This window comes from Chanos chanos, chromosome 4 (genome assembly GCF_902362185.1).
Source record: "Chanos chanos chromosome 4, fChaCha1.1, whole genome shotgun sequence".
NCBI classification, from domain to species: Eukaryota; Metazoa; Chordata; class Actinopteri; order Gonorynchiformes; family Chanidae; genus Chanos; species Chanos chanos.
The window spans coordinates 42,599,482-42,619,388 of NC_044498.1; the positions used below are offsets into that span (position 1 = coordinate 42,599,482).

The 19,907-nt window shown below is 39.5% G+C and overlaps 2 protein-coding genes across 2 annotated transcripts; both read left to right on the plus strand.

Moving 5' to 3' along the window:
• The first annotated feature begins 817 nt into the window (after window positions 1-817).
• On the plus strand, window positions 818-13,173 carry chp1 (calcineurin-like EF-hand protein 1). Its single transcript, XM_030771404.1, has 7 exons — window positions 818-1,187; window positions 3,279-3,351; window positions 6,055-6,135; window positions 9,353-9,480; window positions 10,101-10,162; window positions 10,850-10,972; window positions 11,295-13,173. Exons 1-7 carry the CDS (start codon window positions 1,121-1,123, stop codon window positions 11,346-11,348), a joined length of 588 nt encoding a protein of 195 aa, XP_030627264.1. The 5' UTR covers window positions 818-1,120; the 3' UTR covers window positions 11,349-13,173.
• Window positions 13,174-14,754: 1,581 nt separating this feature from the next.
• Window positions 14,755-19,907, plus strand: khdrbs1a (KH domain containing, RNA binding, signal transduction associated 1a). Its single transcript, XM_030771133.1, has 9 exons — window positions 14,755-15,049; window positions 16,181-16,302; window positions 17,115-17,231; window positions 17,378-17,524; window positions 17,697-17,839; window positions 18,176-18,434; window positions 18,986-19,059; window positions 19,348-19,406; window positions 19,716-19,907. The coding sequence occupies exons 1-9, from the start codon at window positions 14,905-14,907 to the stop codon at window positions 19,814-19,816; spliced, it is 1,167 nt and encodes a 388-aa protein (XP_030626993.1). The 5' UTR covers window positions 14,755-14,904; the 3' UTR covers window positions 19,817-19,907.

Sequence of the window (19,907 nt, forward strand, 5' to 3'; positions counted from 1 at the left end):
CAGAATTTGAAGCAGGTCGTCTGATGGCGCGGGGGGGGGGGGTTGGACATAGAAGTCAAAGAACAGTCTGATAGATCTCACTCAATCAGCTCGAACACAGATTTGCATAAACTGCACAGAATTAGTCAGATGTTGCAGTTTGTCATGCTCTGTGATCTAAGTCAGAAATTATTTCACAAAGCCACGTGACTTCCTTTTTCTCATTTATTCACAGACTGTTCTGTAAGTAATACAGTGAGTGTATCGTTTTCTCAAAACTATCGACATATTGCACGTAACGACTAGATCGATCCGTTAAACCTAGGATCGTGAGTCGTGAAAGGTATAGTCCCAGGTCGTCTCTACATGAAAAGTTTGCCGAAAATTTAATGTATGCATTCAGAGTTTTGTATAAAGCCACCATAAAGTCGCAGTTGTTAAACAGACAGTAAGGAACTAGAATGGGTGTGTTTATCGTTTGTAGTTATGACAGCTATTATATCTCAGTAATTGTTTGTAAAAAGTTGGGCAATGATGATAAAGAACTTCCCCCTTCTCTTCATTGTCCATTTAGAATCATATGATAACAAACCCACGAATATTCAGGTAACTTCAGTCTTTACTCGGGATTGTGGACACCTTTGCTCGTTATCGGAATCGCCCTTTAAATCCGCCCTGAAACCAGCAGGGAGGTAGTATGGAAATGTACTAGTCGGTAACATTTCTACCGACCAATAAGCATCGTGTGCTCTCACCCAGTCTAACGTGTGATACAAATACTATTCGTCACACACCCTGCGTCACTCAGGAACTGCTTGTTCTGTCTGAGCGTCTAGTGGAAGCTGACAGTTGCTAGTTTAGTAGCTCGATCCATTTGACTCTCAGCAATACAGTAACTCACTCACTGGGATGACACGTCTTAGTCGTTGAATATATCATATAGACTAGTTCTGAACACTCGATAAAGTGACAAGCAGTTTATCAACAAGTTAGCCCGACGTCTCCCTTTGCTTGGTGTGACAGGCTAGATAAGCAGCGAGGCTGTCCTTAGCATATCTTAGCCAGCGTTAACCTGGTAGCAGTATCACCCCAGAATTTAGAATTTCAGACAGCATTCTGTAGTTTGTAACCCTAAGACATTATGGGGTCCAGAGCATCGTCATTATTAAGAGAGGAAGACATCGAGGAGATAAAAAAGGAAACTGGATGTAAGTACTCACTTACTTGTACTCACTCGTTTGTTCCTAGCTAATTCATTAGCTGAAACGCTATCCTAGCTAACTAGAAGGTACCTTATTAGTTTCCCAAAGGTTCATTTAGGCTGAGGTAATGGAATGGCTTTCTGTCCGACTGACTGACTCGCACTAGCGTCTGGTAACCGATTTAAATTGGCCACTTGTCTCACCTGTGTATTGTTTTGACATCATTCAGTTCTTTTAAGAATGTAGCAGGCTACACTGCCTTTAAGGCGAATCTTCTGGATTGATGAAAGAGACTGTATGTTAGCTAGCCTATGTGTAATTTGTTAAAGTAGTGAATGTTTGCAAACCGCATTTATTAGTCAGTGCACAGCGTTATTTATTATGGACTTTGGCGCGTATCATTAGTTGAAGTAGTTTCTATGAAGAGAAGTAGGTAGCCTTCTTAAACGTTACTTTTTTTGGATTCTTTTGAGCCAAACGTTTGTCAAATATATATGTATTTAGGTAACAGGCCGTGAAGCACTCCTCCCTGTTCTATGTCCCCTCTCCTCGCGAAGAACTGTGAAATATTCTACTTTAGTCCTCGCCTGGATTATAAGTGTAAAATTGTGTTGATCGAGCTCTCAGTTTACTCTCCTTCAGTTAGCACTGTGATTCATTTTACAAATATTAAAAATTTCAGTTTTACCTGTGATAGCTTTTTTTCTACCATAACAAAATAGTAATTAATTCAACTACTACCAAACAAAGTGAGTGCTTTTTATGACAGAAAAAAAGAAGGAAAGAAAAAAACCCTCCTGGGAACAGATCTACATTTTTGTCTGTCACTGTTAGGTTCTTCACGACAGCAAAATATTAAGGCATCTTCCACTACCGAGTTCTCTCTTTGCTGAGAAGTATGATTGGTGTTAAGAGGATGTTAAGATGTAACCCTGCTCCTTGGAGGTATTCCATTAGTAGTGTAGGCTTTGAAGGGACAGACTGCTCCACTGAGCCAGACTACAGCTGTGGGATGACAGAAGTCCGGCTTTAAAATGTGTCTGAAAGGATAATGTGGACCAGGCTAAAAATAGCTTTCTTCAGTCTGCATGATGCAGCTGAAAATGGCTTGGTGCAGAAGAGCATGTCTCACTCACCTGCGGCAATGCTGTGATGTCTGTGCTGTGGTCCATAAGATTTTTGTTTTTAATAATATTTGTGTAATTATAAAGAATAGACAGTCAAGACTTTCTTCATCTGGATATGTGCTCCTCTGATTATTTTGCAAGATGAGTTAACTTGACCCATTGACAGCATGGATACTGTAGATTTGAACCTTACTGTAAAATCAGTTTTGGTGAAGTAAACACATGGAAGTATACTAAACTAATAAGAAAGAAATAACAACATGCTAACAGTTACTGCCACAGATGCCGTTAAGTCTGTTTTAATGACTGAAATCAAAATGTGACCATGTGTCCAAATTGGCAATTCAGGTTGTTTTTATAAAGACACATTTCCTTTCTCAGTTAAAGTTATGCCTTATTAAGAAATTCTTTATGTCATCTTTTGTCCTTGAAATATTTGTGGACCAGTTGAGATAAAAAAAAAATTACTAAGAATAAATGGTAACTAAGAAAGTGCTTTGTGGGGCACAATAAAGCTTTTTATTTGAATTTTAGGGCATTTATAATTTTTTTAAAATGCGTTTTTGCTTTTATAGCAGTGGTTGTATTGTGTAACTCAGACCCAAAACTGTGTGTGTTGTCAGTTCCTCTTCAAATGTCCAGCCTAAGCTACTAGACCAACCAGTTAAACTTCACTGTGGCCTAAAAGCAGGCATTGTTGTCCTTCCACAGCCTGAGGGAAGTAATAAAAAACAACCCACAAACAAGCAAAGTCTGTTGCAACTGGGGACAAGGCCTGTAACAATGTAAAGCAAATCCTCAGCACTCACTAAGTCACAGTTAATTGATTGACAGACTAACTAAATAGGAAGGCAGACTCTTTACTACTGGTTGTTGAGGGCCTTTATCTGTTGTTTCCGTATTTGTCTTTCACCTTCCAGACTATTGAAGTGATTAACTCTGTTAACACCAGTCCACCTCTCCTTTGCAGTTTCTCACAGTCAGATTACCCGACTCTACAGTCGCTTCCACAGCCTGGACAAGGGAGAAAATGGTGCTCTCAGGTAATACTTGCTTACACATATTGTACATTACTCATTACTCATACTGTACAACCTACTGCATAGTGAACAAGAACCCACCACCCTGTTACACCACAGTTTAGAGAACTGGTTACACAGCTTTGCATTTCGACGTGCTACCTATGCAAGGGGAAGCATGTATAAACACTGAGCTTGAGTTGAAAACTGGTGAAAATCATTGTGTCCATCCTTTGGCAAATTGTTCCTAACAACAGTTTGTGGATACGTGCTTGCCATCTTGTCTGAGTTTCAGGAAATAAAGAAAGAGTAGCTTCAGCACTTAAACAATACTGAAGAACTTAATTTATGTGTAAGACGTTTTCATTTTGTTCATGATTTTCTTGTCCCTAAGGGTTCATAAGTAACTTTTTAAAGTTTTTTTGAAGGTCATTTCTTTCTCATGTGTTTGAGAAAGCGCAGGTGTCCGTGCTTGGAAAAGAGTGACTGTTTTACCAAGAGATGAGGTGGCATACTTCCTAAGAAATGTTTTAAAGATTTTGCCAAAGGTCGTTCAGAGCAGGATGTTGTTTCCTAATCAATATGGTAATGTATTTCATCGCACGCCTCCAGTTCAGTCCTGCAGTCTTGAGACTTTGACCTCTACCCACGTAAAAGTTAAATCAGTTAAACAGGTAAATCAGTTAGCCTAGCTGCACCAAGATTCAAACATGGGATGTTCTCTCTCTTGTTTTCCCAAAGCAAACATTCCCTCTCTTCCTTTGCTCTCCTCTGTTTTTGTAGGAGGCTTATAGACTTGCTCTGAAATGTGCAATTCCAGACGCGAGCCACACGGTTCTGTAAGGGTTGGAAAATGTGCAAGTTTAAAGATGAAACTAGACTTGGCTCACTAGAGGAAGGTTAAACATATCTTTTCCTGGAAGGCTGGAAGGGTTGCAGGCTTTTCCCCTCAATTCAATGAGAGAACACCCAGCTCAGCTAATTACCATCCCTAAAGTGTAAATAGATTTGGGTGTGTCACAACAAAGTCCTGCTGGAATGCTGCTGACCAGGTGGAGGGTTACTTGGCCTTGAAATTTGTTTGTATTCCAAAGAACTACACATCTACCCCTGTTCTTCACGCCTTTAGTAAATCTTCTGTTCTTGAAATCGTGTTCTGTTGTCCACAGCTGAGTGAAATGATTGTGTCAAGTCAAGCCGAGTTTGATAACTTTGTTTAGAGTGACAACATAAGCATCTCTTCCAGACTCACAATAGAAGATAACTCTTTCAGTCTTTCATCACGCATTGGCTATTCTATGTTTACTGTTTCATTATCAGATGGTGTAGGAATCTCAGTGTCCTTGCCTTAAATTGGGAGTGCACTCACTGCTCTGTTACCCACATACATACCCTAAGGTGACCAAGGTTAATCGTGCGTCAGTTGTCACAACATTGTCTGGAGAGCTGGTTTCTCCATTTTGGCCTCTAAGCCAGATCTAGCCAGTTCTTTCTGAAAGAATGTATTCACCAGCCCAGACATGTACTTAGAGAACCCATGTATCCCAAGTGCAAACATCTTGTTTGCATTTGCTGCTGAAAATCTTTCCAAGTTAGTGGGGAAAAAACAATATTTACACACAGAAATGGGAAGTTGTGGGAATATCCCAGACATTTCTGTCCATATGCTTGCAAAAACAAGTTCCGATATTAAATGTAATCAGTTTGGCCTCAAACGTTTCAGTCCTCCGATGCTGATAATGATTGAAGCTCTGTTCCTTGTCTTGTGTAAGGCTATTAAGAAATGTTCACTTCCACCAGAGCTGTGGCTTGTGTCGACGTGTGTCCGTTTGCACCCATATGCTAGTCAGTGTGAGTAAATGGCCGTCACACCGATCTTTTGTTTGGCAGTTGATCTGCAGCAGTCCACTTTCAGTCCTCTGAAATGGTTAAGCGCCTAACGTTAAGGTTTTTCCAGACTGACAATGTGCATGCTTTCAATATTGCACATTCCCAAAACTTCACACAGAGTAAACTCCATGTCAGAACTGTTTGACTCACACTGAAAGGTTTTTGACGTCAGTGAAGTCAGCTGGGATTACAGAAGTGTACATAAGGATACATATTTAAACAAAGCATTCATTCAGCTCTGATAGTTTTGACAGAAAAATAGAGATCCAGGGAAAAAAAGATGACAATAAAAAGCATGTTTTTTTCTGAAACCTTTATGAACCCTTGCTAGCAACATTCACTGCTGTCAAAAGAAAGTATGGCTTGAAGTAGGCTATATCAATTAATAGTTGAAGATCATTCATCACTTGTGTTTGCAGTGTCATGATAATGTTGTCCAAATAGTTACTGTACATGCAGGATGGAGTCAGGATTTCTATCGCTTAGATGAGTTTGTGTACCCTGCACTGTATGTCACTGATTTTTTATATCATGCTGCTTAATTGCCATCCGTGGAAACCTAAGCATTTGGGGCACTGGCCTACCTCTGAAAGGCTGCAGTGAAAGATGAGAGTAGACAACCAATGAAAAGTGTCATAATTTAGAGCTTTCTTATTCTCTATCCTTTGATGACCTGTCCCATATTGTGTTAAAAAGTACTCCATGGTGCCTGGAAGGGTTTGTCAGCATTTCATCCAGGCTAGTTCAGAGTCCTAAAAATTTTCACTAATTTAAAAGTTTTTATTAAGTCTGTAGATGAAATACAACATTCTCTTTTTGCTGTGTTTGTTCCTACAGCCGGGAAGACTTCCAGAGGATCCCAGAGTTGGCCATAAATCCTCTTGGAGATCGTATCATCAATGCCTTCTTTCCAGAGGGGTAAGGAAACATTTGCACCTTTCCCAGCCCTTGATGGGTTTTCACCATAATTGTTGAATCGTCTTAAGAATGCGGACACAGGCCAAGCAATGCGCTCTCATATCAATTAGCTAAATCACACATCTCATATTTCCAAATCACAAGTACTTTGCATTTTTTGTCAGTTCAATCAGGTTATAATATTTGTGTAATCATACACTTGAAAATTGACCCAGTCAGAGTTCTGTAGCTGCCAGTGTTATTTACAATCTCTGCATATTTAAGTATTAGGGGTTTTTTGCCAGCTTGGCTGTGGTCATTTTAGAAGCTCTGTGTTATGAGACAGTTCTTTCATACCATGTCATTACATTCCTCAAAAAGTCTGAGATGTGGGCGTTTCAATGAGCTGTGGCTATCTAATGGTTTCTGGGGCTCTGTGAAGTTTTCTTAGCTCACTGTGGGTTTGTGTGGTTTGGGCCTGAAGAATTTTCCAAAGGAGCTGTTTCTTTACAGAATGAATGAGACCTGATTTTAAATGTTGTATCTTTAGAGCTACTGTTATTTCCATCTGATAAAGTTAAGATTTGCTGATGAGACAGGAAAAAAAAAACACTATCTTTCCACAATGCAGATTATATAATAAAACAGAAACTCCTCAGAAGTGGTTGTTCCACACCAGTAACTGCTTCTTTTTGTGGTCTACTGTGTGATAATAATATAACATCATGTGTTTTCTTTGCGAACATTAAATCCCAGAAATAATCATTTGTCTGAGGAATGATTGACCAAGCCAGTGATGTCAGTCTAACTGGGCTTGGTCTTGATTTCAGAAGAAGACTTTAATTACTTATTGAGGTGTAGACACTTATCTTGTTTCCCAAGAAAATGGGCATGACTTGTAGAATGGACCTGTAAGCGTTATGTATAGGTCATTCCGTGTCAAATCAGATAAGGTTGTTGCAGCTCCGTCTCCGATTTTTTTCAGTCCTTGTCTATATCACGAATGAGTCCCAAAACCAAGGCCTGTAAAATATCTCTGTTCAAATCCTATGTTTTCATATTTTTTCAGTCCTTGATATTATTTCATTTTTATAGCCTCAAAGACGCCTTATCTGGGAAGTTATGTTTAGGCATTAATATCTTGACAAGAGTTATTCCTGGCCTCACCAGACATTGTAGAATGGAAGACAAACATGTTTTCTGTATGCCATGAAAAGCCTGCACTGCATGGCATTTAATTTTTATAAGTCCCAAGATTTGGAAAAAAAAGTGCAAAGCTCCTAAAAGAGAGTGACATTGAGGGTACTACAAACCCACATTTTTGCACCAATATGATATCAATCGTTATTTTTTATGCAGATACAATCTTTTACTAACTTTGAGCCAATATTTGAGGTCTCTACCACCAACGGACATGAAGATATTATGAATAAAACAAGGCGTGGTAGCATGTTTCGGTCATTTTCATGGGACCAAAATGGTTTGTGGGGTAGCTAGTAGGAACATAAAAATGTACATGGAAATTGCTTGATGTATGGTTATTAGGGGCACAGAGTGTCAATGTCCTTCCATTTTTTCTTTATACAAAAATAGACACAGTTTTGAGAGACATTTTACCAGAACAATGTCCATTTCAGGATTACTTTTTTTTTTTGCGTCAGTATCTCCATGAATCAGTGAATTATGGTACTTAGGGATTCCACTTAAGAAAACACCAAGCATGTACCCAATTCAGTCCTGTTGCTCAACTTATGTTATTACACGTTATTACATCGCATGTAATTTCTAGTGCATAATTTGCTACATTGCACATCATTTTCAATAAAGTTATTTGATTTTTTTAGTAAGCATATTATTCTTTTTAAATATGGGATATAAAATTTAACTACTCCATTGAATATAGCATCTATCAGAGTTAATGGTTTTTTGTATAATTAGGCCCTGATAGTCAAGAATATAGCTTGCATTAATGACCTACAGTAAAATGAGCCTATAGAAAACGTGTATTTCTATTTAAGAAAATCAATATTTCAGAGGCTGGGACACACATAAGTAGAGATAATAAGAGAAGAACCTGTTTCGTCTTTATGGATGTTTTTTCCCTAGAGGTAAAACTATGCCTTTAACTATGTGTATTTATCTATGAAGGGAACATGGAAGGACACTGGCACTTTGTACACAAAATAACCATACATTAAGCTATTTCTGCATACATTTGCATGTTCCTACAAGCTACCCCACATTCCATTTTAGTCTTATGAAAATGACCAAAAAATGCTATCACGCCTTGTTTTATTCTTAATAACTTCATGTCCATTAGTGGCAGAGACCTCAAATATTGGCACAAAATTAATGAAAGATTGTATTTGAAGAACAAATAATGATTGATACCATTTGGGTGCAAAAAATGGGTTTATAATACCCTCAGTATCACCCTTTTTTTCCCAAATCTAGGGCATTATAGAAAATCAATAGGCATGCAGTACAAACCTTTAATGGTTCACTCATACTAAGGACATGTTTGGTGAGACTAGGAATAATACTTTTCAATATATTAATGACCAAACACGGCCTCCCAGATGTTTGAGAGGTGTTTTTGAGAGTAAAAATCAAAAAATATCAAGGGCCAAAAACATTTTAAAAACCTTGGAATTGACCAGAAATGTTTCATAGGCCTTGGTTTTGGGACCCAAATATAGACTTTGAACAATATCTGAGACAGAGCTGCAGCCACTTTCCTGGATTCTGTCTGATTTGGCACAGAGTGAGCCATGTATATTTATATATATATATATATATATATATATATATATATATATATGTGTGTGTGTGTGTGTGTGTGTGTGTGTGTATATAGGCCTATATATATATATATATATATATATATATATATATATATATATATATATACACTTTAACTGTGAGGTTAGCTTACAGTGTTACTGTAAATCATAAAAGATTTATGCTAATTAGACACTTGAAGAGAATATCTGTTGTGCGGCAGTACAACATGAATTAGAGATATTGGTTGCTCAACTTTGTCATTGCAACTTCCTTTTCCCCTTTTCTAGTCTGTTTCCAAGCAACTGTAACCTTGTCTCTGTTGTTTATTTACTATTTGGGCAAGTGTGGGCTTCCGTGCCCACAGTGTACTGCATCTGATTTTATCAATGTTTTCAGTAAATATTCTTTGATCTGATCCTGCTGTCGTTCCTGTCTCTCTCCCTCTGGCCCTCAGAGAGGACCAAGTAAACTTCAGGGGCTTCATGCGAACGCTGGCTCATTTCCGTCCGGTGGAGGACAACGAGAAGAACAAAGACCCAAACGCTGGAGAGCCCCTCAACAGCAGGACCAACAAACTACTCTGTGAGTCCCACGACCTTTACGCCGCACCATCCACCTCAGCTCTCTGTCAACACTGTAAAGGGCTAAAGGATTTTATTGATTTTCGATAAGGGTACATAGGAACATTCTTAGCATTCCTTAACTTTTATATAAAGAGAGGGAGAGTTTAACATCTGCCTACCAATTTGGCAATCGCATTGTTTGCTCAGCCTTTACTGCAGAGAAACTTGTAGACCTGTCATGCAACTAAGCCGCCATTACTGAGCTGGAAATTGCACAGCATGTAATGCGCTGTAAGCCCTAACTCCACCCTCAGTGTGACTGTCCCTGTTTTAATATGACCCCCTTTGACTCCCCTGTTGAATTTAAACATGAGTCCTTTACTTTAAACCTAAATGACCTGTTGTCCTGAACCTTTCAAACCCTCCTGCTCGGCCACCTGACTGTTAAGTCTGTATATGTGGCAGTACCTGTATATGTTACTGAGGGATGCCTAATTAAATGTGATTAAAGCCTTTGTAACATTGGAAACAGTGTAAATTTGGTGTGTTACATTAGCAATCACTTTTTAAACTGATCCGCCGACCAGCTTCCTGGCTGGTTATTTTTCAACGATTTTTCCATTGTTCTCACCTTTTTAGTTGCTTTCCGGCTGTATGACCTGGATAGGGATGACAAAATCTCCAGAGATGAACTCCTGCAGGTGAGATTTATTTACACAGCATAAAGCAGAAAGTTCCTATATCTCCTCTCTGTTTGTATAGAGAAAACACTGATAGTTTTATTATGTACTCAAGAGATTTCCATACAGCTCCCTCCCAGTTACCTGATGGGCTGTTCAGTAAGACTCAGTGAGTGGGTGAATGAATGAAAGAACTGAGAGTGACATCAGTTGCCTCAGGTTCCCATTCCACTGGCTGTAAGCACTGTGCTGAATATATGTTTGAGTGGATCGGTCAGGCTTGTTATTAACTCTCAGTGATCTTTGAGTTTAAGGTTCAGAATCTTCTTCAAATGGGAGTCTGTGTTTCATTAGTTGGATGTGTTGAGTATAAACAGTTTTTAACTGCATCTACTCTTGCTTACTGTCTGTCTCTTCTGCTGACAGCCCAGTATTGTGGGCTGTATCCTGTACAACTCTGGATGTTAGCTTCCCTGATTAGCATGCAGATAAAGCAATATTTTTCAAGTTTCCTGACAGTCAGTTGTGTGTGTTCATTTTTCCTTCAGCGACGTTGTTTCCTCAATTCTGTTATGTCTCGGCACACGCGTCTTCCTCTTTCCTCTGCTCTCTTTTCTTCCTGTAAATAGATAATTTGTCGTTGTCAGTGAATAAATCAGTACGTGATGTATGTATGTGAGTGGGGAAGTAAACACTGTCGGTTTGTAGGTTCTGAGGATGATGGTTGGGGTGAACATCTCTGATGAGCAGTTGGGCAGCATTGCAGACAGAACCATTCAAGAGGCAGACACCAACGGAGACATGTGCATCTCCTTCAGCGAGTTCATCAAGGTGGGGGAACGTCAGAGGCTTTGCGTGGTGGCGTTACAGCCGTTTGTTTGACTGTGATGGACGGGATGTTATGAAACCAGGGTTCTCTGTTTGGGTGCCCCAGAGAGTTTGATTTAACCGCTCGTGTAAATTTGATCCGAGCTGAATGCGACTCACTGACTTAACCACTCGCTGACCTGCCACCTGTAAGACGATGTGTATTTGAGGTGTTGAATGTGGATGAGAGACTTTGTCAGCTATCTTCAGTCTAATGCACTGTGGGTGATGTTTGCGCATTCCTGCATTCGTGTGTATAATTGTGGTTTAATGGGCGTTGTTCCAGGTTTTGGAGAAGGTGGATGTGGAGCAGAAGATGAGCATCCGCTTCCTGCACTGAAGATTGCACACATGGACCAAACGCTGGTTGGAGGACTTTTGCCATATCAACAAAATCTCACCCCATTTTCAACACTCAGAGGAACTGCTTTACCTTCCCTTGAATATTCTCTGACCATGTGTTAATTGTCTTGTCTTCTCATTTCATTGTCAGTGATAGCCTCTGCCTTGCACTGTTACCGTAATTGAAGGGAATACTAGCGTGCCTTGGATTTTCATACACGGTCACTACTGCTATTCCCCTAAGACTTTAAATCGTATTTATTCTAGACCCTTCCTGGGATCCATAAGAATGTTTTGGCACACAAGTCTCGGTCAAAGATTAAGTTTAGTCCAGGACTAAATTACATTTCTGAATGGAAGAGATTGCCCGTTCCCAATCTAATTAAGTGCAGGCCTGGTTTTATTCTTGTTTGCGAGACTGGTCCTTTATTTATTAGATAATCTGTAGAAACAGTAACAGTAGAACATATTTTAACAGAATACTGTTTTTATTATTCCATATCATGGCTGTCTTAGACATTATTCAGTCTGTTTTTAATGGAAGATTAACGATATTAAGAACAAATTTGCCAAGACAGTAGAACACTTAGAAATAAATTGTCAGAATGCTTTAACTTATTGAAATTGCAACTCTCCAAAGAACAATGATTCCACAATGACACAAAACAATGCCAATAAATTGTGTTTAAATGAGAGAGGGCTGCCACTAATGGCCATGTTAGGATATTTTATATGAATGTTCTATAAATTTGTTTTCTTCACTTTCACTAATGCTGAACCTGTAGTTATACTTTGGTGAAGGGACTATGGGAGATCACTGCATTTACCATGGGGTGACATAGACTGGCCATCCAAAGTGCAACTGAACTTTATTCATGTCAGCTTCTGCGGAGGTATGGAGTTTAGCAGGGAGGTCCTCTTAGAGAACTTGGACAAAGTCATTTTCGCTGATATCTATCCCCTATCCATGCAGCTCCAAACCTTCGTAAATTGTCAGTGTAGTTAATAAAATAGATTGTGACATTGTTGATCAAAATTCTTGGCTGAAATCGGTTCCAAGAAGACCGCTGCTGCTCCAACCTGTAGGTTCAGTGCTTAACATCAGTCATCAAGTAATCCTTTAATGTTGGTTGATATTTAACTTTGCAGAATATTTATGGAACTCCTCTAGACCAGTGTCCACTGAAGTGCCATGGTGTCGTTATCCGTGTTGATCAATATGACAAGGATACTTGGATGCTTTGAGCCAAATTCCTGGTAGTTTTCCCTCTCAATAATTCACTGCCAGTAAGTTGTCATGATCTCTGATTCATTCTTTGCCGGACTGGACCAGCCTTGTCCTTAGACTTGCTCATTCATGTGACTGCACTGAGTTCACTGTGCGTTCTGTGTGTGCTCAGTTAAAAAATCAATGTCATCATTGTCAAGTGATTAAGATCAGAACGAGTACAAAAGATAAACCGTTAATCTTTTTTTTTTTTAATCATTAATGTTTCTACATGCATAGCTGTCCCCGGTACTTCAAAAGAAAGCCAGCAGTGCTCTCTGGTTCTCATTGTATGTAGATCTAAATAGTGTATATATTATGGGGAGGGGTCAGGTACTGAACAAGCTGATTGCAGATCAGTTTCGTTAAGGACCGGAAAAAGAGCTTAACATTTAGAAATGGTCAGCAGCACTGTGTTGACACTTGCGGAAAAATGTGATTTTAGAATCAAATATGTCTCTATCTGAAGAAAGCTTTTTTTTTCTGTGATATATATAAGAACATAATTGATGAATGGTGTTTGGTTTTGATTATAATAAAACATAAGTGCCATGAGTGTGAGGGTTTTTTTTTTGTTTTTGTATTTTTTAAAATGTATAAAAAGAAGAATCCGTGCCATGGATAAATTAGGAACACAGTGCTTGTTGTCTGTAACTTTAACATTTATAATATATTTACACTGTAAACATCCTCTGAGAACAAATCATTTCCAGACTGTAATGCTTACTCATAGCTACCTGTACAGACAGGTGTCTTAAAAAAGGCTTTGTAAACATATGGAGCATCAGACACAAAGACATCTGACTTTTCAATCAGTCAGTAATATCACATGAATATGGTAACCTGTTGAACGGAATGGGAAAAATGCGAGAAGGCATGAGCACCTGCAAGTACTGACATACAGAAAAGGATAGACTTAGTTACAGACATTTAGCTGTAGGGTTTTAAAGAGAATCACTTTGTCAACAAAGAGAGATTAATACAGACAAAATCTGACTCTGTCCTTTAGTTTATTGCAGAAAATGCCCACGCACACATTTTTTGCAGCATGTCGCCCTCTTGTGGTCAAGACTATGTATTCAGCTAAATTTAATTAAATAGTATGGATTGCCAGGGTAAACAGCATTTTGTGTTAGCATTTTTCACTCTGTATTTTTTCATGATGCATATGAATAATAACTAATTACTTAAATCTTAAGCTTGAAACATGTAAAGTACGTGATTTTATTTGGTTAAAGTTTCTCAGAGAAAAAATATTTACTCATCATATTATTCTCTAAAATAAAAAAAAAACAGAGAGAGAGAGAGAGAGAGAGAGAATCAAAATGCAATTGAGATAAATCTGCTTTTGTTGGCAGTTGAGTTTATCTCATTTGGTGAGCTGCTTTGAAGTCTCCCATCGCTTCTTGTGTTGCCTGGCAATAGAAATACAGACATAAAATCTTTTAGCCTGACATACACACTGTGTGTTTGATATCACTGGGAATATAAACTGAAAATAGTCATATCTACAGTAATATATGGCAAAGGATTTTGAAGATGATGCTGATGTGAAACTGATTTTTAAGTATTGGTCCAGAATTTCTTATTAAGGTCATTGAAATCACGAAGAAAACTGACTTATGAGCAGCATATCTTAGCAGCATATCTCCAATATACACAGCCCTCTGTTGTAATGGCAGTCTCATTCTCCAAACTTGAACCTGGTGGATAATTAGTGACTTGAATTAAGAAAAGCAGTCAGCAAGTGAAGTATCTCAAACAAACATTTTACAAAATGTTTGTACGTTTCAGGTACCTAAAACACTACAGAGGATGATTTCATATTGTCAAACATAGAAGAAGGGTGCACAAAACACTTAAAGGCTGCAATGAACATTTTGGCTCATTCGGGGCGCATTTGGAGCATTTGTCTGATCATTCATTACTATACTTAACAAACAGTTCACAATTTTCATTAGACTAATTTGTTCACATTTTTGAGGAGCATCATCTAACTTCCTGTTTTTACTATTTTTCTGCTTGTTTTTAAATAAAGTCTGGACTTTTACGCACGTCTGAAATCGGAAAACCTCGTTTTCACCCAGGACGTAATTTCCGCTTTGTACTTCTGCAACGCGAGTGTCTTTGTTAGCATTTTGGCTGCATGTCCACGGAAGCAGAGTCAGTTTATTTGCTCCACGTTATCAGTTTGGAAAATTGATTGTATTGGAAGTTACTTGACTTTAGTATACCCTGATACAAGTAATTATACATTTTAGCGGTTCCGTGTTCAATTCAGCGAAATATGGACGCAAATAAAGACAATCGCAACAACAAGAGGAAGACCAGTGTCAAAATGGACAGTGAAAGCAAGTACCTACCAGAGTTACTTGCAGAAAAAGACAGTTTGGATGCGTCATTTACACACGCAATGAAACTTCTTACCGAGGGTAAATACTGCATTTTTGCTTTCAATTGCTCCTTTGCCTAATTTCTGTGAACTGAATTTTTGTTCAGAAATTCATAGGGCTATGCGAAGTAGGCCCACCTAGCGAGTTAGTGGTTTGCTACTTGCGTTTGAACATATCCAAGAGGTGAGCTTAACCGTATACTCTCACGTGTCCGGTTAAGGATAGCAATCTTTCGCCTGTGGTTATTACTGATTTCTTCGGTGTTGGGTTCTAATTAGCGTTTTCCTGCCAAGAAAAGTTTCAGTGATTCATTGATCTTCGATACGATAATACAGGTTGTGGCAAATGTGGTAAAGTATCATTGTAATATTGCTGTAGTACAATCTGTTCTGTTCATTGTAAGTAATTATGTTTCTAGAGTTGCGAAGCAAGTAAGTTAATCATTGCCGCAACATATACTCTTTACACCTGCGTTAGTTCAGGTAGCCTTGGTAAGCTGTGTTGTTACTGTTACCCAGAGATACCGTGAACCAATTACAGCCATTCATTCACACTGTCCTGTATGTGTCCGATGGAAGTACACACGAAAATAGTCTTTTACGAGCCAGTTGGTCAGTTAACTATAGGATGCACTTGTGTGATTGCCCTTGACCACCTCAAAATTCTCAAGTGAAATCCACAACTGATACACAGTAACCCCAGGAAAGCGGTTGATCATGTAGATCTGCAACCTATTCTGTCCTAATTTCCTAAACTGCTCACATATATCGCATATTTAATGTACGCCAAACGATAATAATATCATTCTGTTTCCGATACCAGCGGAGGGGCTGTTCTCCAACATGATCAGTTCTCTCCAAGACCCGAGCGCCTTTTCATTTCTGATGTTTTTCTTTTCTCAGAGTAGAGGAATGACGTCTATTGGATACTTGAAAGAATTGAGTCGATGTGCACTTAATTACCTCACAATAACTGTGTGACTTGTTGAAGACAGTTTTGGGTTGGTGCAAATTTGGGATTTGATTCATTTTGAGGGAAGCCTTCCCTTTGATTAAAGGTCTGCGGGTTACATAAGTTTCAAAAGGAAACTGCAATTAGAAGTTTTTCCCTGTAATGCACTCTCTTGACAGATGAGAAATGTTTTTAATTAGCTTGTTTACCTCTTCACAGAGATCGAAAGGATTCAGAAAGGTGAGCCCAAAAAGGAGGGTGAGACATACTTGGATCTGTTCACTACAAAGAATGTTCGTGTGAAAGAGAGGGTACTTATTCCTGTTAAGCAGTATCCACGGGTGAGTGTATTCCAAAGTTCTGTCAATCTGTCAGTCTGGATTTGTCTTTGTATTCGTGTGCAGCGGTCTTGTAGACCAGTAATTACACTGTGTTTGTGATATCCACGCTGTTTTAAACATGCAGTATTTTCAATAATTGCGTTGATACCCGGTTCTTCCTGTTTTATATCCATTCACCAAAGTGAGAGGAGGGTGAATTAATATTCAAATGCAGTCTCTGTTTTTAACAGCTGGCATTAGAGCTGTCCTTTTCAATACTTTAATGTGTTATCTTGACCCTGCTATCCTGATTTGTCTGTATAACTTAAGGAAGTGTGAAAACACAAAATGAACCAATTTTAATACCCTAGAGGAGTAGGTTTTCTGGGGTTTTTTAACCAATTACATAAAGCAAGTAATTTAGGTGTTGCCAAAAAGGTATATTGACATAAAGGGAAACTTTTCCATTTTGACAGATCTCTTCCATTTTGACTTAAATGTCCACTTGCAAAATTCATGTGCTAGCTTATATCTTTATTCCTTTACTCCTGCAGTGGTTTAAAAGACCCAGGTGTGAACTATTGCCTTCAAGTTGCTATCATGGTGTTTTTAGTGTACTTGTGAAAGAATGATGCCACCACCTGCTCGTATTTAGTTTGGTGACATCATTTAACCCGAACCTTTAGTTCAGTAAAACTCTCCAACATAATTGAAAAGTAAGATAACAACTCCTAACTGTCCTTATTTCACCTCATCAAACTGTGTTTGTTTCCCCTGCTTTTTGCTTGTGAGTGGATTCTGTAGTAATTCATATTGATGCGTATGCTCCTCAGTTCAACTTTGTGGGGAAGATTCTGGGACCACAAGGCAGCACCATTAAACGGCTACAGGAGGAGACGGGCGCCAAGATCTCAGTGCTGGGGAAGGGATCCATGAGGGACAAAAACAAGGTGTGACACAAACATGTGAAATGGTTGATGCTACTAGCAGAACATCTGGGTGTGAGGGTGGGAATGGTGAGGTTTGCTGTCATTACTTGTAGCTTCTCCCCCCCCCCCCCCCTCATTTTTTGCTCTGTTTTATTTGGTTGTTGAAGGAGGAGGAGCTGAGAAAAGGTGGTGAGCCCAAATACGCCCACCTGGCCATGGAGCTGCATGTGTTCATTGAGGTGTTTGCTCCAGTGCCTGAGTGCTACCTGCGTATGGCACACGCTATGGAAGAGATCAAAAAGTTTCTCGTACCAGTAAGTCTAACGTTTGCTCTGTGTAATTATCTGTTTACAACTTTATAACCTACACTAGCCAGTATGGGTTGACAAAGGGGCTGGAGGCTGGTTGCATTAAAGGTTTTGTCATGAGAATGAATAAGCTTGCGGATGATGGAGAGTTTTTTTTTTTTTTTGTTCCATCTCCCAGGTGGATAACGTGGAAGACATGCACCAGGATCAGTATATGGACATGGGCTATCTGAATGGTGCTCAGGGTGCCCCCTCCAGAGGCAGAGGGGCGCCGCCAGTCAGGGGCCGTGGTGCACCACCTCCGCCCATGGTGGTTCCCAGGTCAGAAATCCTCCATCATTATCCGTCATTAAGACCCAGAACTATGACGTTGGGTTCAGTGAGGAGATGACAAAAAGGAAATGCATTGCTGAAAAGAAAAAAAAGGCTGACTTCCCTCAATTGTTGTATGTTTATGGCTTGATAATGTGTCTGATATTCTCTACAATAGTTTAACTGCCTTGTTCATGTAAAAAATCTGCAGCCTTTTGTGTGCACTGGTCACCATTTTTATGTCATTTTTATGCCGCAGGTTTGATTAGAGAGCATCTTACGCAGTTTCTGGCTGAAGATTGACATATCTTTTATCTGATCTGTCGTTATATTTTATGCTTCCAGGGGTCGAGGAATGCCACCCCGTGGAGGTGCACCGCGTGGCGGTGTTCCAAGGGGAGGCCCTGGTGGAGGAGGCGCAACAAGAGGTGTTCCTGTGGGTCGTGGTGGCCCTCCACCTCCAGGCCCCAACAGAGGAGGTGGTGCTTCACGGGCCAGACCTCCCATGCCAGCCCAGAGGATGGCTCCATCTCCAGCACTGTCTCACCAACACCAGCCACCTCAGCACCAGCCGCCACCCAAGCCAGAGCCCTATGAGGACTATGTGAGTGACTGACCCTCAGACAAAACCAAACCGCAGGATTATCTCAACCCTCTTCCATATTCCATAATGTTCTTTCTTTTTTGTTTTTAATCATCATTCTCTTTTGGTTTCAGAAAACTGAATTAGATGTGGTTTAAATTGTCTCGCTGGCTAGTGAAGTGTGTATTTTTTACTCTTCAGGAAGCTTTTATCTGTAGAGTAAATTACTATGTTCCAAAAAGCACTTTGTTTCCGTAGTCATTATATTACAAAAGACAGGTCCCACCAAGCAATGAAGATAAATGGCCTTTGAAGGAAATTGCTGAGAACTTACCAGTGACCTATTTGAGTTGTTTGTCCTTGGATGGAAAGAACTCATTGCCGCACTTGAACTGGAACACAATCTGGTCTATTAAACACTCTGACACTTACAGAGCCCTTACTGTGCGTTATCATTAAAAAACGATACAGTAAAACCTTTAACTTGTCTAGCTATTTGTATGACAAAAAAAAAAAAAAAACGCTTCGTTTGTTTGGGCCTTTGACCCATCTTATCATTTTTCTGCCTGCAGTCCTACGAGGAGAGCTACAGCGAGCCAGCTTACGAAGGTTATGACAACTATTACAGCCAGGCCCCACCACAAGCGTGAGTAACGTCTGCTTCCGTTTATCTGCACACCTTCCCAGATGGCCTCCCTGAGGCCTCTGTGGGTTCACTGATGTTGACGTGGTTCATTTTAGCTCGTGGTTCAACTGTAATCTGATCTCAGCAGACAAAACAGTTACTGTCCTAGCACAAGGTCATTTATAACATATATAGTAAGGTTAGTACGGTAAGTATCCTTACGTTAATGTTTTAGCAGTTTTGTTACTCCAAATTACCAGTGTTCTGCAGTGATCATCTTTATTTTCTTTCTTTTTTTTTTTTCCACAGAGAAACTGAATACTATGACTACGGTCATGGTGAGCCACAAGAAACCTACGAGTCCTACGGTAAGAAACCAGCCTGACGTGAGTGGAACAGCCTGTAACATTAGAAACAGGGAGCTGGTGTATTCATTTTCTTAGGAATGACGGCGAAACCACTGACATATGACACTTTACTTGTGTAAGGGATAGTAACAGACACACTGCAGTTTTCACTAAAAACAAAACAAGAGTTCATTTGGTTCATTTCAATTTATGTAATAAGAGTGATCAATTCCCAGTAACCTCAAAGAGGGTTTAGTAACATCTTTTGATTTTTCCATGTACGTTTTCTGTGCTCTGACTGTGTACCTGTGTCTGTGTCTGTCTTTGTAGCTGAAGATGACTGGGAAGGTGGAGCATGGGGAAATGGTGGAGGAAAAGCCCCCCCACGTCAGAAATCCGCTTACCGGGATCACCCTTATCAAAGATACTGAAAGCCGTCTCACAGGGTTGCCCCAGCGACCCCATCCCATTGTAACTCCTTTTAACAGTTCAAGTAATTTTAGTTCTATTTACCGTTTTGAC